The sequence below is a fragment of the Mytilus galloprovincialis genome, chromosome 9, assembly GCF_965363235.1.
Source record: "Mytilus galloprovincialis chromosome 9, xbMytGall1.hap1.1, whole genome shotgun sequence".
In the NCBI taxonomy this organism is placed as follows: domain Eukaryota; kingdom Metazoa; phylum Mollusca; class Bivalvia; order Mytilida; family Mytilidae; genus Mytilus; species Mytilus galloprovincialis.
In genome coordinates, this window is record NC_134846.1 from 71634174 (window position 1) to 71652224 (window position 18051).

Here is an 18051-nt window from a genome sequence, read left to right on the forward strand (position 1 = left end):
ATATAAATGTTTAATTACTGCTTAAAACAAAAATGTAAATGACAGCTGATTTTGACATGTTTGACATTTTGATATTTTCCCAGTTGTCCATACGTAACTTCTCTCGAGTTTTCGTAGGGCTTTATAGATTGAAGAAGATTGCACGTTTTCGTTGTAATATTTTGTAAGTGAATGTAAATGATATAATCATAAACAAAAGGCATGAACCAAAATTGAAGTTATGTGAAGTATTATTCACATGAGACAATCTCCCATGGAAACCCTAATTTATTCCTTTTAGATTAGAGACACAGGTAGCTTATATTTTCATTGATGATTTCTTGACTATAATTATATTTACACAATTTACTTACGTATTTTATGCAGTTAGTCTCTGATTAATTTGAAATTTACTATATTAAACCTCACAGATATTTGAGAATATGTGACACTTAACCTAGAATTTATGTCACCTCATACAACTCACTTTTGGGGGGAATGTCAAAATTTTACGGGAACAGCTGTTATGTCCCAATACACCTTATCGCTATTACTGGACATCACACAGGTTCCCGTTAAACTTTGACGTCATGATATAAAATATCTGATGCCACAAGGGAATAGTGATTGTTGTATGACGTCAATCGTTCATGCGGGACAGATTCTCGGGTCAGCCAGGAATAACGATAAGGTGTATATACATGTATGATGGCACAGACTAAAAGTAGTAATGAAACCTGTATAAATGGAATACAGGTCTGTTTGCCAACAATCACATGTGCCCACAAACCTGTTGTCGCCAAGAGTCTGTCACCTATATTCTCATTCACTTTTATTAAGGGGCATTTTCACTGATTTGATTCAAATTTTCACCAATTTGACTCAAATTCTCATGATTATGATTTATAATATACTAAAATGACATCTGAATTATGAAAAGTCTAAGCTAAATAATTTATAATGCAAAGACTAAATAATATGTATCAGCATTTCATGTGCAGTTTAGTGTAGATGTTCCAGACCATATGAGTATTTTGACCATACACGTATGGTCATGACCATATGGGTATATACTCATATGGTCTGACCATACGCGTATGGTCCGACCGTACGTGTATGGTCGGGGTAATTAACACTCTGTTACAGTTTACTTTTAATTTTTAATATGGTATGACCGTTCATTAAAAAGACGCTATCATATAGGTAATTTTATTATTAAATTATAATAAAAAGATAAGCTAAATAAAAATAAGATCTAGACACAGAGTTAATTTTACTTAATTGTCAAATTTATAGTAAACTCATTTTATACGGATGGTCATTACCGATGGTCATTACCGATTTGTTATTACGAGTGAATGGCAATATGTGGACTAAAAAAAATAAAAAAACAAAAATTTCTTAATGAACTGTTACACAAGAAGTCACTGGGAAGTAACATAGTTTATTTAAGTTGTCTTGTAAATAGGGTGTATTGCAGTCATTTTACGATATTTGAGATCTAGAGCTTCTTAAAAACACTGTATACATTAGAATGGCCAAAGATCTCGGTATCAGCGTACGCAGCTGCATAAAGGCTAGCTTAATAAATTTTCATGTAACCATCACTGTTTTTTTTAGATAAAAGTTTTTGTATTATTGAAACGATTATAATGTAATTTGAAGAAAAAAAATACCTATATGGTCCAAATACTCATATGGTCCGGCCAGTTAATAACCAAACGAATATTATACTCATATGGTCCAAATACTCATATGGTCTGGATCATAGACACTATCTAATTTCACCATTGAGGTGACCTCCGAAGACTGCAAATGGTCATATAACCCAATATTAAAATAAATAAAGATATAAGTAAAGAACTCGTGCATATGTATTTATGTTCAGATTGGTTTGTTTTTGTAAAATTGTAGGTGTAAAATACATGTTAATGATTGTTTTTAACTGTATAACATGTATAATTTGTTGATTGAATCAGTCAATCACATGGTTTACCTTTGTTTCACTTTCAAGTGCACTCAATTATCCAACAACTTTTTTATTGAATAAAATTTATATACAGAAAAGATACACTTTGTATAAAATTAACATATGTTTTGATTATTATTTTTATTCAGAAGCAAAATGGAAAAGTTGGAAGGTTTTGAATTTTGGAAAAAGACACTAAAGTCTGCAAAATATATTGTTGCTCCAATGGTGGACCAGAGTGAATTGGCTTGGAGAATGTTGAGTAGAAGATATGGAGCAGAATTGTGTTATACTCCTATGCTCCATTCGTCTGTGTTTTGCAGAGATGCTAATTACAGAGCAGACTCTCTCCAATCATGCCCTGAAGATAGACCATTAATTATCCAGGTGAGCAGAAAATTATCATTTTGTCCCATAGCTGACTATCGTTTGTCATGGTGAGCAGAAAGTCTTTTTGTTTGTGCCAAAATTAAACCATTTTTCTAAGTGAGAAGAAACCCTCCATGATTGTAGGGAATCAATATTTTATATATCTGTAGGTTAGAAGAAACTCCAAACTTGTTCCAAACATGGTTAAGGTGAGCAGAATCTGAATGTATCAACATGATCAAATTTTTGTCTTTAAGAAAAATCACTTAATTTTAATCCATTAATGTACTTAAAACTACATTGTATTGAATTGGTTCAAATATTTTGATATAAAAAAAAATTAAAGTTGAGGCTGAATAAACATTTCCTGAACATCCAGCATTTACTGGTGACAAATCTTGAACTAGCTGTGTCATTTCCACTTTTTTTTTGTGTTCTTTTTTACAGTTTTGTGCCAATGATCCTGAGGTTTTACTGAAAGCAGGTTTGTTGGCTCAGGATCACTGTGATGCAATTGACCTAAACCTAGGCTGTCCACAGGTCATTGCTAAGCGTGGTCACTATGGGGCATTTCTACAGGATGAATGGGACCTTATAGAGAAAATGGGTAAGTCATGTAAGTGTAAGGTAGATTGACAGTGTTAAATATTGATGGAATATTCTGCTTGTTTCATTTTGTGTAAAAGTTGTTAAAAATGAAAAAAAATACTAAAAAAAATCTTTTCTTTTACAGTAAAAGTCTGCCATGAAAATTTAAAAGTACCAATAACTTGTAAAGTGAGAATATTTGAAAGTATACAGAAGACTGTTTTATATGCACAGATGTTAGAGAAAGCTGGATGTCAAGTAAGTTTTGGTCACTACCGTAAATTCAGAAATTATTGTAAAAAAAGCAACAGGGTGATAATTGTAATAATTTAAACTCGCATTTTTAAAAATTTTATATGATTTAAACAGGATTTTTGGTCAATATCTTAAAGATAAAAAAATCGCATTTTACTCTTGAATTGACAAGATTGCAATAATAAATGCTTGCAATAATTTCAGAATTTACAGTATGTCCTTGTATTAATTTGGACTTCAAACAACAATACTAATAGATGATCAAAAAAAATGTCAGGCAATTCATTGATAGAGGTTTCAAAGTTCCTGAAGTTAAATGAGATGTCCTTATCCCGGAATATTTTATAATTGGAACAGGCAATTGATTTGAGTCAGATGTTCTTAATAAAGACAGTTTAAATCACTATTTGATGCTTTGATTGATAACATTTATTTTGTATGAAACTGCTACCATAATTCTCAAAATCTAAAATTTTATTTTACTTTGATACTTACTGGAATCCAGTAATTTTCATCAGTTTTATACAAGACTACTATATCGGCATTATATTTCAGCTGTTAACAGTCCATGGTAGAACAAGAGAACAGAAAGGATTAAATACTGGATTAGCAACTTGGGAACATATAAAGGCAGTCAGGTAACATCAAATATGAAAATGAAAATTCTGTCAGGTAGCTGATTTTGTAAAGTATTTAGACTTTTAGTCAACAAGACACTTATACTTGTCCATTCTTATGGTTAAAAGCACAGTTTCCAATTCACTGGCAAGTCCATAGTAAAAGCCAATGAGACCACAACTTCTTGCATTATTTTCTGGTGGAACCAACCCCTATTGAAAAATGGTATATTTTTTCCATTTTGATACAACCTTGAGAGGTGAAAATTGACCAAACTGTGTTTCTTTGTCATTCAAGTATTACCCTATAGTTACAGCAGTCCATTCATATTGACTGGAAGTAAATGTGTCTTGATTGTTTTGCTAGCGAAATATTATTAGCAAGCCAGGTCTGCTTAAATGGTTTTTTTTTACAGATTTTTTGACAAAACAGTGACCTAGAGTCAAACCAGATTTCTTTTGCCATATTATACCTCCTCGTGTTCTGTACCATCTATATAAATAGTTGCATGTATTTGGAATAATAGATATTATTCCGCTGCATATTGATTTTGATAGCGGAATCAATGTCTGATTGGTTGAAACGATTGCACGTGACATGAAACAAAACTTCATATTCCTTCTAAATATCATATTCACCTATGAACGTCGGGATTGCCTTCAGCAATGTTACCCACAGTTAATGTTTTAATTTTTGTTTAAAGATAGTAAAATAATTTCGTTTTTTAAAACTATTTCAGATCTTAAAACAGAAGTAAATGAATAATTAACTTTTAATCAGTTCTTATAATCATTGTGTATGTTGTGTTTAGTTATATATATAAAAAAAAAAACGGATAAGAAAACAATAATGTAAACTAATATCTTTTGTTCAGAAGTAAAAAAAAGTATAGGCAGTGGAATAAAACATTCATTTCCCTTGGCCTCGGGAGATATGAAGATTTTCTCACCCTAGAAAAATCATATTTCCCTCGGGCACAGCCCTCGTGAAATATGAATATTCTTGGGTGAACAAATCTTCATATCGCCCTCAGGCATATTTCATGAACAAGGATTTTACCCACAAAAATCCTAATTTACATCTGTATAGCTGTACATGTATTTGGACAAACATTTAAGCCGTGTTATGTCTGCTGAACTATGTAATGTGTGATACTACTTCATTAAAACTACAGCTGCTGTCATTATTAACTTGTCATTTAGTACCGAGTATTTTACATTGCTCGGAATTTAACATAGCTCTGAACAAGAGAATAACCTATTCATTACAGTTTACCTTGCTGAAAGAATTTTATCAAAAATGTTGATTTTCTGTAAAAAAAAACTATGAAAAAACCCATTACAAAGTTCTCTTAGAAAATAAACAAACATGTAACAATTATATGTCATAACCTTTGCATATGCCTGTTTAAATTAGATAAATGTGTTATAGAGAGCATTTAAAGATACCTGTATATGCTAATGGTAATATCCAGTACCTGCCAGATGTGGACAGATGTATTAAGGACACTGGTGTACATGGTGTGATGACTGCAGGTAAAATGGAAATTGTCTCCCCTTATCATGTAATTTTAAAACAATGTGATTTATCTCTCAAATATAGACAAATTTGTTCTTTTTAGAAAGAATAAAAATGTTAAATTAGTATGTAATGAATGAGGAGTTATTCAGAATATCAAATGGTAATAACTTCATTGGTTGGTTAGATAGAGCTTTGTTATTTTAGTTCTCTTTTGGTGAAATTTTAAACAGAAAATCTAATATTCATGATAAAAATAGATGTGTGATTTATCACAATGAAAATTCAACCAAAATAGCACAAAAAAATTTAACTTAAGGTTATTATAACATTACCATATTTTCTTTAGTCTTCAAACTAATTGATAATTTATATTGTCAACTTCCTTTTTATAGAGGGAAATTTGCACAACCCTGCCTTATTCAAAGGTATAGATCCACCAGTTTATCAGATGGGTGAAGAATACCTTCAACTTGTAGATAAATATCCATGCCCTGTGTCTTATGTCAGAGGTCATCTATTTAAAATGTTCCAGCATGCGTAAGTTTGTTCAATTTGGAATATTTCATTACAGTTCAAAAATTATCTTTTTATGCCCAACCTACGATAGTAAAGGGACATTATGTTTTCTGGTCTGTTCATTTGTTTGTCCGTCTGTCCCTCTTCAGGTTAAAGTTTTTGGTCAAGGTAGTTTTTGATGAAGTTGAAGTCCAATCAACTTGAAACTTAGTACACATGTTCCCTGTGATATGATCTTTCTAATTTTAATGCCAAATTTAAGGGACCGTTCAATATTTACCAGATGGATTGGCCGGTGCATTCTTAATATTGTTTCATTAAAAAAGTTAATGCCCATCCTTTTAAATTCTGAAAAAAGTCCTTGCCCAACTAAAAAAATCTATAAAAAAGTCCTTGCCCCTCTTAAACTGTACAATCAAAAATGATTTAGGCTCTTTTTCTATTTTAAAGTTTTTAAATTTTTGTGTCTTGAAATCAATACAAAATTTGAAATGTGCTAGTTAATTCCATATATATGTATAAATTTATGTGTGTATCAGAACCATACATTTTATTGTTTTTTTTAACCAGTTTGAATATACATGTACAGATTTGATTTTATATGTGCAGCCTCAAAAACAATATTGATTTAAAATAAAGGAAATAATTTAGATTAAGGGACAATAACTCTTTGACTAGTAAACATATTATCATATACTGAATTACTGATTTTATATGAATTTGGTTAAATATACTTACCATGAAATTACATTTATATTATATAGAATATGTTTGCTTTCACAACATGTTCTCATCGCAATTAACTAGATGATTAAAAATTACATCCATGAGATGTACTCACCTACGTCATAGTTCACCTGTGTAACATACACTAGCTTTAGTTTTAATTTTTGCGTTCAAGAGAACGCATGTTTCTCGTCGGCAAGGATTTTTAACAGTTTACTGTTGAAAATCCTTATGTTTTATAAAAGACATTATTTGTTTTCGGAATATCGATATACGATTAATTTAATGTGAATCAGAATACAGCGCTTCTGCCAAGTTTCTGATATGCACGTTTTCGTCATTTTTACAGCTTACGAGTCTGGAAATACGACGACATAGAAAATGACCTTTGTTTAGCCGCCATTTTCAAACATTAAATCGGGTCCGAGGAAAGGCAGAATTTAGCTGTCAAAATCGGACATGTTACGTGAGTGCTACGTTTTTAAAAAGATATATATTTAAACGGATGTTTATTTTTTTTTTTTACGCTCAGCTGACCGGATTTTTCACTGCATTAGAGCAATGCTACGAAACGGGTCGAGTGTAAAGTTTGGATAAAGTCGATTGTTTACAATTTGCAGTCTGTACACGAGACTGTGTAAACACATCACTATATTAAAATCAGAATAGGTATTATGACCAGATCTGATTGTTTTTCATGTGGAAAACGTCCGTATGGGAGCGTATACCACTATTGTCACTAGAACCTCAATTGGTTCGATTGTTTACAATTTGCAGTCTGTTACGTGTACACCTGGTACACGAGACTGTGTAAACACATAACTATTAAATCAGAATAGGTATTTTGACCAGATCTGATTATTTTAATGTGGATAACGTCTGTATGGGAGCGTATACCACTATTGTGACTAGAACCTCAATTGGTTCAATAGATTTCAATCAGAAAAGGGAATCTGCCCATTTCTGATTGTTTTATTTGGAAAACGTTCCATACAGGGAGCGTAGACCAACAGTGATACTGTTTTAACAGTTGATAAATACATCACAATCAGAATAGGGATTTTGCCCACAACTGATGATGTTTATTTGGTTAACCTTCCATTCAGGGAACATAAACCATATTTATTGAAAATAAAACGTGCTCAATGGATCACTATAGACTTAAAATAGAATAGGGATTTTGCCCAAGTCTATTTGATTAATGTTGACATGTTTCATACAGGAAACATAGGAACTAGAACAACATGCATGATTTAGAATCTGTAAGTTGCATCCATTCTAATAAAATACAGATTTGATATCTTACATAAAATTAAATACATAACTATTTATTTATTGCCCATTGATATTTATGGAGCATAGAATTGCACGTGGATGATTGTTGCAAATAGAATAAATTAGAATCAGACTAGTGAATTTAAGTCCAGGTCTATCTGACTTTTCTAGACATCCTTCCACCCAGGGAACATTATGTCTACTTTTATTATATTTTAAAACAACACAAGCATAGCTAATATTTGGTTGCACATTGTTTTTTGTGATGAACCAACAGTTTAGTCAATTAACATATTTGCTCATATTGATAATATATTGAACAAGTGTCTGGAAATAGTCAAGACAGATATTAAAGACACTGAAAATGATACATTGTTATCTAGTACAATACAAATGTGATTGTAGTTTAAGCATACCAATACATACTTCTTTTAAATATGTCCAGTTTAAATCAGGACAGTAATTCGTAGAAGCCTGAAATATTTTTCCAGAACAGCAAATTGCTGTAAATATTTAATTATTTTTTTTACTGATAAATAATTCTCCAATGCTCTAACAGACATGGAGACAGTAAGAATGGAGCACTGTTCTAAATACAGTTGATAGCTTGTGACAACTCTTTTTACTTATATTAAATTTCATGGTCAGTTTACTTATGACAAGAAGAACATGAATATTATAAGTATGAACTGCTATAACCAATTGTTTGTTTTTGTCGGCAGTAAGGAAACAAAGGTTTTTATGTTTTTATGTAAACATTAGATTGTCTATTGAATAAAGAATTTAGGGGATGCCATGATGCATTTCACAAAGACTCATTCAAGGTAATGGCTTATATATTGATTACATAATTCAGAGTGTACATTGCCAATGCATTTATTAAATATAATATGTACTAATTCTGTTTTGTTTTGAGTACAAAAAAAAAAAAAAAAAAAAAAAAAAAAAAAAAAAAAAAGAGGTGATAACGTAAGACTTAAGAGACTATCTTACCTTCACTATATGGGAATCACTGTCAAATTATACATATATCTTCCAATCATGAAAGCAAAAGGAGTTTGGATGCTCTTTTAAAGATAGAAAATTATGCCTTAATTTACATCTTAAGTTTTCTAAGCAATGCCAACAGATGGGCAAGTTTCTGCTATAAGGATTCATTCATTGGGTCCGTTTTATTCTTAATGTGAGATTGGTAGAACCCAACAGTTTATGCAATGGCTACACATTGTTTTTCCTAGAGTTAAATATTGATTCAGAATTCTGAAGTATAGAGGACTCAAATATGCTGATTTATAGAAACAAGATTATCATTAATTTAGATCTTGTAAAAAAAAAAAATTAGTAAAATATTGGTAAATAAATAAATAAGATTTAAAGCATTGTGGATGCAGGATTTATTTAAAATGCTAGACATGGTCTAGGAAATTGAAGTAGTTCTCAAGATTTGAAACTATCTATTATACAGCTCTTTATATAAACCTTTTATTTAGTCAGTCTTTACGAGATGCAGAAAAAAAGAAGAGGTTTTTTTTGGAGTAACACATGATGTACCAATATAAACATATAATATATATACATTTCAATTGGTTCTCAAATTTTAGCACCAGTGTAGAAGCAGTTAATCTTACAGCAAAATGTAGGAAAAGCAATTTATTTAAAAGACTGATTAATAGTTAGCAAATAGCTTTCAATAGTCTAAGAATAGTACATGGAAGTAAAATATAGTATGATAATTCCATGATTATATCAAATCAAATGCTAGACATTTTCTTAATATTATACCTAAATATTAAAATGTCACTGTTTATTTTTATTTTTGCTCATTATAAGCATAAAGTTACAAAAATCTAGTCTGGTCAAAGTCAAGTTGTATATTATCTATATGCAGGAAGGTTTTCCGAATGCATGTGTTTTTAACCTCGGAATTTATGGTAATTATTCACTTTTCAATTTCCATATTACCAGCCAGAATAATATAAATATATAGCATACAGTTAGTATCTTATGCAAGAATATGCTACACAAAATTGAAATGTGTTTATTTTAAACAATTACTTTGAATTTTGATTCAATATTGTTTTGAAAGATGTGATTATTTAAATCACATTAATTTTGTTTTTGCCAAATCTGGGGACAAATGCAAAATTCTTCTGAGTGACTAAGTTAACCAAATGACTGGGTTGAAGTCACAAAATACTACCAAAAGCTGTTTGGTTGATATATATTGAATCATATCAGAATGTATAGGATTCAGATGAGGTGAACCAAGACAGAAATAAAATGAGCATTTTTGATAGTGAAACCATTTCTGAAATAACTAAGAACACTTAAGGATACTGCAAGTTGGTACAAGTGTTTTCCATATTGCCAAACAAGTGTTTTTCTTTAAATACAACTATAGAACTATATTTGACAAGTTGCATTTTAGTATTTCTGATAGCGAAATAATTTCTGAAATTAATATAAACAATTGTCAAGAGCAACATACAAGAGTTGTTCATTATGTCAAATTTTTGTTTCTTTAAATTTGGAACTGTACATGGCAAGATATTCTAGAAAGTTAACCGTTGTGAATGTTAATTAGAAATATCAAAACATTTTATTTTAGACAGATTTTTCATAGCTGGAGAAAATCATCTGTTAGCATTCTTTTTGGACTTATAAGGACAACAATCATGGCTTTAATTCAGCTCAACATCCAAATGTTCTGTGGAAGCAGTATATCAATGGAAACATGTATACTGAAACTTTTCCACTGATTTGTCCATTTCTGTATTTTTACACTTGAGTAGTCCAATACAAAACAAAAATATTGTTCATGGTTGAAATGGTAGACATTGTATTCAAAGGCTCTACCACTCATAGAAATTTTATCAGATTTTTAAAATTTAGTCAGTTTAGAGAATTGTCATTATACAATAGTACAAGACTTCTCTTGATAAAAATATTTTATTCTAAATCTATAAAATATTAAAAGTAGTATATCTAGCAGAGAAGCAAATTATCAGGGACTATAACTTTAAAAAAGTTTAAAGATTAATCCAGATTTAGCATAATCATGAAACAACTTTGGTTTGAGTCTTTAATAAACTTTGATTGTATTAAGGACACCTATTTACAAAGTATATTTTAATTGATTATAATTCTTTAATTAAGTAGAAAAGAATTTATTTCGAAAGAGGTGATATTGATCAGGTTATCAAAAGACGACAGCAATCATATATTATCTGTTATTATATTAATATAGAGAAAACAATGGAAAGTTAAAGAAAGGTAATAATGTTTCCAAATAAACTTAAGTTTCAAAGTGGAAAGTAATGAAATTAAGGTTGGATTAGTTCTTGTTGATTTGTACAAGCAACAAGAACAACCTATTCAGAAATAAATGCTTATTTACTGTTGCATAAATATTACAACACATTTAGCTCATAATGAAGGAGCTTTAATATAATTATTTCTATACTGACCTGCAGATTATTTATTCATCAGATATAGAAAGATGGGGTATATATATACATGTGAGTGCCATTGAGACAACTCTACATCAAGTCTATTAATTTTGCATACTTGTATTTATACAATCTGCAAAGTTTGCCATTGATACATATAGTTATGCAGCATAGCTTCATTGTATAATAAATTCAGTAATTTCGGTTTTTACTAATATCCGTATTTACAAAATTTAATGGAGTTACTTTTTAAAAAATTTCACATAATTTTTTTATATGTTGAAATTGTATGTGTGTGAGAGAATTTATCCTCCACCAAATGAAATACTGCTTGTTAATCAGTAAATATTCTATATAATATAAATGTAATTTCATGGTAAGTATATTTAACCAAATTCATATAAAATGGTAATTTTTGAAATCTCAAGAAGAGATTTTATATGAATTTATAGGGTTAAATATACTTACCACAATCCACCACCACCCCTGGAATAAATTCAGTTTTTTGTTCACTTAATTGAAATTATTCAATTAAACGACAAATTAAAACTAAAGCTAGTGTATGTTACACAGGTGAACTATGACGTAGGTGAGTACATCTCATGGATGTAATTTTTAATCATCTAGTTAATTGCGATGAGAACATGTTGTGAAAGCAAACATATTCTATATAATATAAATGTAATTTCATGGTAAGTATATTTAACCCTATAAATTCATATAAAATCTCTTCTTGAGATTTCAAAAATTACCATTTTTGTCCTAATAACAGAGCTTGTTTATAGTTCAAATATCAATGTTCCTTTATCTATTCTACTTTTCAAAAAGAAATTATGGTCTTTTTAAGCAAATATAGGCAGACATCTTTTTGACTTTGATGCAACCTTTTTCGCCTATTAATGAATTCCCTAAATTTGAAAGATAAACAGTTAACTATCAAACAACCTGGCATTCTGTAAGATCAATATATAAATGAGATAGCTGTAGAGTTATATGAAAATCTAAGTCGATTTGAAAAAGTTATACAAAAATTTAAAGGTGACCATCTGAATTTAGTCAACTTAAAATTGTATCTTTTTTTAACCTATTAACTTAATCCATAAAAATGACAGCAAAAAAAAAAACAAAAACAAAGTACTAAACAGTCTGGCATTCAGTAAGGTCAATATAAAAATGATATAGCAGTAGAGTTTTATGAAAATGCAGGTTGATTTGAAAAAGTTATGAAAAAATTTAAAGTTGACTATCTGAATTTAGCCTAAAATGAAAATTTGAACTTTTTTTTTCTTACCTTTAATTAAATCCATAAATTTAACAGCAATATATATACACCTAACTACCAAACAACCTGGCTTTCTATAAGATCAATATATAAATGAGATAGCTCTAGAGTTTTATGAAAATCCAAGTTGATAGAAAAAGTTATAAACAAATTTAAAGTTGACTATCTGAATTTAGCCTTAACTGAAAATTTGAGCTTTTTTTTCTTACCTATTAATCATGTTAATTAAATCCATAAATTTAACAGCAATACACCAAACTTTTAAACAACTTGGTATTCTATAAAGTCAAATTCTAGCTTTTTTATTCCTTAATTAAATCCTTAAAATTGACAGAAAACAAGCTACCAGTTGTTGAGACATGTTTTGAGACAAAAGAAATTTCCTACACACCAATAAAATTGATAGCAAAATTTTTCCTATAAAATATGTTCTGGCCCATTCACTAAATAATTAAAAAAAAGTTCTGGCCCATCCAAATATTTCCACAAAAAAAGTGCTTGCCCCGCCCCATTTTGTACCGGCCCATCCATCTGATAAATATTGAATGGTTCCTTAGAGTTTTGACCCCAATTTTACGGTCCACTGAACATAGAAAATGATAGTGCGAGTGGGGCATCCGTGTACTGGGGACAGATTCTTGTTTAGTGCTATTTTCCTCATGCTTGTAGTTTAAAAGTTTGGTTGGTTTGCTTTTGGTGTATGTATACCAACTTTTGAATATTATATTCAGAATTTTAAATTAACCTCAAATAATTTAATTTTGGAAGTAACACGTCTTCTGATTGGCTGACGTTATTTTGTTATCAGCCCATAGACATAATTTAGTCATGTGACCGTGACGTCGTCAACGTTTTTTCATGGTTTTCTATGGTTTAAAATGGAATTTAGAATTAAATTATAAGAAATGACTGTTATATTTTTTCTGTCTATTCGAAATAACATAAAAAATGTGGTGCACACTGTTAAATAACCCGCTACGTGGGTTATTCAGTGTGCACCAAATTTTTTATGTTATTTCGAATAGACAGAAAAAAATATTACAGTCATTTCTCAAATAACATAAACTTATAATTAATGTATACAAGATGAAGCCCTGTCTATTGATTAATTGTAGATGTCAATCTAAATTATGAAAATGGAAGTTTTTAATGACCTTGACTGAATCTTAATAACAATGCTTGAGCAAACATTCATACAAACTAAGCAAGCAAGCCAATCAAACCCTTGAACTACAAGTCTTAGGAAAATAGCTCCAAAATCAGAATCATTAATTATTTAAGGAAGTTTCTGCTAGACATAGGAGCAAATTTGTTACAATCATGGGCAATGGCATATTATTCAAAGATTTTGTAGACAACTTTTGCATGTTGAACTTATACTGAAGATGGAGGAATGGCATTTTTCAAAATTTTTGAGCTCACCTTGCCAGGAAAACAGTGTGAGCTATTGCAATCACTTTGCATCCATTCTTCTATTGTTTGAAAACATTTCTTTGAAAATCTTCTCTGATATAGATTAATGGATTGAAACCAAAAACTGTTTGCCTCTTCAAAAAATTAAAATATGCTAAATTTTAAACATCTTTTTAACAAAACACTAATGTTAGAAATCAAAACAATATGTTCAAGTACTAAATATGACTTGACATTTTATCCTTTCTCACATCAAATCAAAGAAGAATTCTTAACTGAAATTATTGCTTTATTTTATATTGTATTCAATAAGGCCACATTCTTATTCCCTTGTAATATTCAGATTACAGGTTCATTTAGATATCAGAGAAATGATAGGAAGTGGTAAATCTGTTGAATGTTTCAAAACAGCTGTGTTGTTGTTAAAAGAAAGATGTTTGGTAAGTTTCTCTGTAGAATGGCCAAAAAGGCTACTGTGAATTCGTTATTATTCCTTGGATACCAATGTATTGTAATAAACGAATAAAACTAGATACTTTGCAGTGTGTTACTTGTATGCTCAAAATCTATATATCAAAGGTGCCCATACAAAGGTACAAAGTAACATCAAAAACAAAAGACGTTAATAAGGGAAACATAACGTTAACATTTGCATTATATTCTCAACAACCAATTTACGTGGGTTTCTTGTGTACAGGTGAACCACAAATGCAAATGTTCAAAGAATTACAAATTTCATATGAGCTTTGTATACAGAGGTTGCTAGCCCACGAAATCAAATATCCAGGTTTACCCCAATCCACGAAAATAAATGAACCCACAGTATATTGCTGTTAAAAGAAAGATGTTTAGTAAGTTTTTCTGTTATGAGGCCAAAAAGGCCATGTTGATGTTAAAGGAAAGATGTCTGTTAAGTTGCTCAATAGAATTGTCAAAAAGTTGGTGCAGGTATTTGATTAACACAGTTACAGTTTTGTAAATTTGTAAATTTTGATACAGTCAAGGATTTTAGAAATATAAGCACATGTTTATAAAGGCAAGATTTTAGAAATATAAGCACATGTTTATAAAGGCAAGATTTTAGAAATAAAAGCACATGTTTATAAAGGCAAGATTTTAGAAATATAAGCACATGTTTATAAAGGCAAGATTTTAGAAATATAAGCACATGTTTATAAAGGCAAGATTTTAGAAATATAAGCACATGTTTATAAAGGCAAGATTTTAGAAATAAAAGTACATGTTTAACATTGAGCAAGCTACTTTTAACCATTACAGAACTAAACCTTATCATCATATTTCAAATGCAAAAGGATTATAAAAGAACCGAAAATAAGACTTAAAAGTTATCTTTTCAGGAAGACATAAAAAAATACAATGAAAGAAAAGAAGAATATAAATCTGATCTACCTCACCCATATTGGATCTGTCAGCCTTATGTTAGACCTACGTAAGTACCCTTATGTTAGACCTATATAAGTAGCCTAAACCTCACTGTTAATCTCTGATTGTTGAAATTGAGTAAGGTAATAATAAGTGCATACATATTGTTAAAATGTGTAAAATCAATGTTACAACTTTGTTCAAACTCACCTAATTTAAATATAAGTTCTATTCCTGGAAAAAAAATATTGAAGGGTTGATCAGAAAATGATATTTTTTTCTGTGGGTAATAAGGGTGGAGGCAAACACAATTGTGTGCAAATGAAAATAAAGATTATGAATGGGTGGATATAAAAAATGTAATCATCCCTCTTATTTAATATTTTTGCCTGGAATAGTTATAAACCTAACTACCAGTGACTTATTAAAATGATATGAAATTAAATCAAACAGACTTAAGATATGCTTCAACAATTTGTGTTCCATTACAGACCTGAACAAGCAGAAGAGAATCTTGCCAAGAAAGTTCCTACAAAGAGACAGATACATATGGAAAACCCTCCACCCGAACTAGCAGGACTGTCGAAAAATAAGTTAAAAAAGAAATTAAGAAACCCATATAAAAACTTTGATAGAACTCCAGGGAGGGAGAGTTTTGATAGATGTGTAGAATGCACAAATCCAAGGGTATGATCATTTATTGTAAATGTATTAATTTTACCAGCATATAAGTTATACAGCTTTTTATTTCAGTTTATGTTTTCAGTTTGCTATTTTCAGTTTAATGATATGCTTTATATTACTATAGTTTTCAAGAATTGCATTTTTTGTGCATTTGTTGATGCAGCATGAATGATAAAAACTATTTCATCACAAAAAATTATTAAATGATTAAAAAAAGGAAAGTTTGAATATAAAATCAGAAATTTAAAAATACTCGATGAAAAAATTAAATATTTTATATCTGGGTTTTTAGAATAAAATGACCTTTAACCAAATATATTTGAAACTTCTTTAAAGTACATATATTAGAAAGGAATATTATTCACTATGTTATTTCTGGTATTCCAAATATTTGAGACCACAAAAGAAATTTTTATTTTTCTGTTTTTTAAGTAAAAGTCTGATTGTATTGTAGGGTAAGCGATGCGACTTCCAGTTGTGTAAAAGTTGTTGTAAGAAGAAAGTGTTGACAGAAACATTAGACTGTATAGGTAATATTTTAATACCAAAGCAAAGTATATACTGATACCCCCCCCCTCCCTGTCTGTCCGTATGTCACCCAGTCCAACCGTCCCATGAACATTTTTCGTCACTTCTTTCTCAGGAACTATATCAGAAAGATTTTTGAAATCTGGTTTCAGGGTTTATATAAGTCAGTTATAGCATGTAATGCATTTTCAGATTCATCACGTAACAACTTCCTGTTTATTAAAAAAAAAATAAAAAAATACAGAACACTTGCATCATTTTATAACACATGACATCGAAGTAGTTGAAAATTTAATAGCTCACAGTTTCACTGTTTTCATTCCATTCCCAACTCATAGAATTGTACTTTCATGTCAGTCTCAGATTTTTTTGTCGTGCCTGGTAGACATAGAAAAAGGGGGACTTAGTCATCCTGTTTCCTGCATCAATGGCAGTGACTTCAACAATGTATAAGTTTGTGACAGGGTCAGATTTATGAGGAACCACTAATGTTGGATCAATAATATTTAGTATGCAGTTGTATAAGTATTGACACATCTCATTTGTCCGTGGAGATTTGGCCCTCCTCCCTCAAGTCATGATCCATTTACTTTGAAAACTAAATTTTGGAAATGTGTTATCATACCGGTACTTATAATCTTTAAAAAAAAAAAAAATCCCCTTTCCTTTCAGAAAGTGCTATATCAATTTGATATTGAGTATAAGTTTTATGGTTGAAATAGTATCAGTTTTCAAAGTTTTATGGTTGAAATAGTATCAGTTCTCAAAGTTTTATGGTTGAAATAGTATCAGTTCTCAAAGTTTTATGGTTGATATATAGTATCAATTCTTTTGTAATTTGATTTATTTACAACATTTTAAATATTTTTCAGGACATAATATTTTAGTGAAAACTCGAAAAGAGAAAGAGATGGAAAATGATCTAAAAGAAAAAGAATTAAACAATATTGAAAAGTCGGCTCTGGAAAGACTGTCTGAAAATAATGTTACGAACCAAATAGAAGATTGTGATAAATCAGATTCTGAAAAGTGTTTGAATAATTCTTCCTATGACTTTTTATCATGTAAACACACAGAAGATAAAGAACAAGCAATAGTCAACATGACATTAGAAGATAGTGTGAAACATTGCGGAGTTCAATCAGCTGATTCTACGAACAGTTTGTGATAAGTTTTATTAAAATATTTATTGTTTTATATTAATTTTTAAACTATTGAATAAATTTGACCTTTTAATACCTCACAAGTTATGAAATCAATTGTTATTAAATTATGCTGAAAGAAAAATCATTGTTAGTTTTTGTCACTTCTGCAACAAAAGACTTTGGTTTTACATTTCAGTCAATGAAGTTTGATTGCCAGACATTATATATTATTCTCTTTTTCACTTAGTATAAAATAAGAAGATTTGGTATGACTGCCAAGAAGTCTACTATCCAAAAGAATCAAAATGAAGTGAATTTAAGCAAATATAGGTCACATGCAGCTCTCAGTCA

The 18051-nt window shown here is 29.9% G+C and overlaps 1 protein-coding gene across 2 annotated transcripts; it reads left to right on the forward strand.

Moving 5' to 3' along the window:
* Positions 1-11: 11 nt before the first annotated feature.
* Positions 12-17845, forward strand: LOC143045839 (tRNA-dihydrouridine(16/17) synthase [NAD(P)(+)]-like). Of its 2 annotated transcripts, none has more exons than XM_076218634.1 (12): positions 12-163; positions 2098-2335; positions 2765-2924; positions 3051-3163; positions 3716-3798; positions 5210-5313; positions 5692-5836; positions 14304-14400; positions 15319-15410; positions 15835-16030; positions 16482-16557; positions 17428-17845. In XM_076218634.1, the coding sequence occupies exons 1-12, from the start codon at positions 39-41 to the stop codon at positions 17721-17723; spliced, it is 1725 nt and encodes a 574-aa protein (XP_076074749.1). In that variant the 5' UTR covers positions 12-38; the 3' UTR covers positions 17724-17845. The 2 variants fall into 2 exon arrangements, with proteins under 2 accessions (XP_076074749.1, XP_076074750.1); XM_076218635.1 differs by lacking the exon at positions 12-163 and adding an exon at positions 170-293.
* Positions 17846-18051: the final 206 nt, after the last annotated feature.

Coding starts and splice junctions, on each gene's coding strand:
- LOC143045839 (XM_076218634.1), top strand. CDS start 39: ATGACAGCTGATTTTGACATGTTTGACATTTTGATATTTTCCCAGTTG. Junction 164..2,097: donor CGTTTTCGTTGTAATATTTT/GTAAGTGAATGT, acceptor ATTTTTATTCAG/AAGCAAAATGGAAAAGTTGG. Junction 15,411..15,834: donor CAGCCTTATGTTAGACCTAC/GTAAGTACCCTT, acceptor GTTCCATTACAG/ACCTGAACAAGCAGAAGAGA.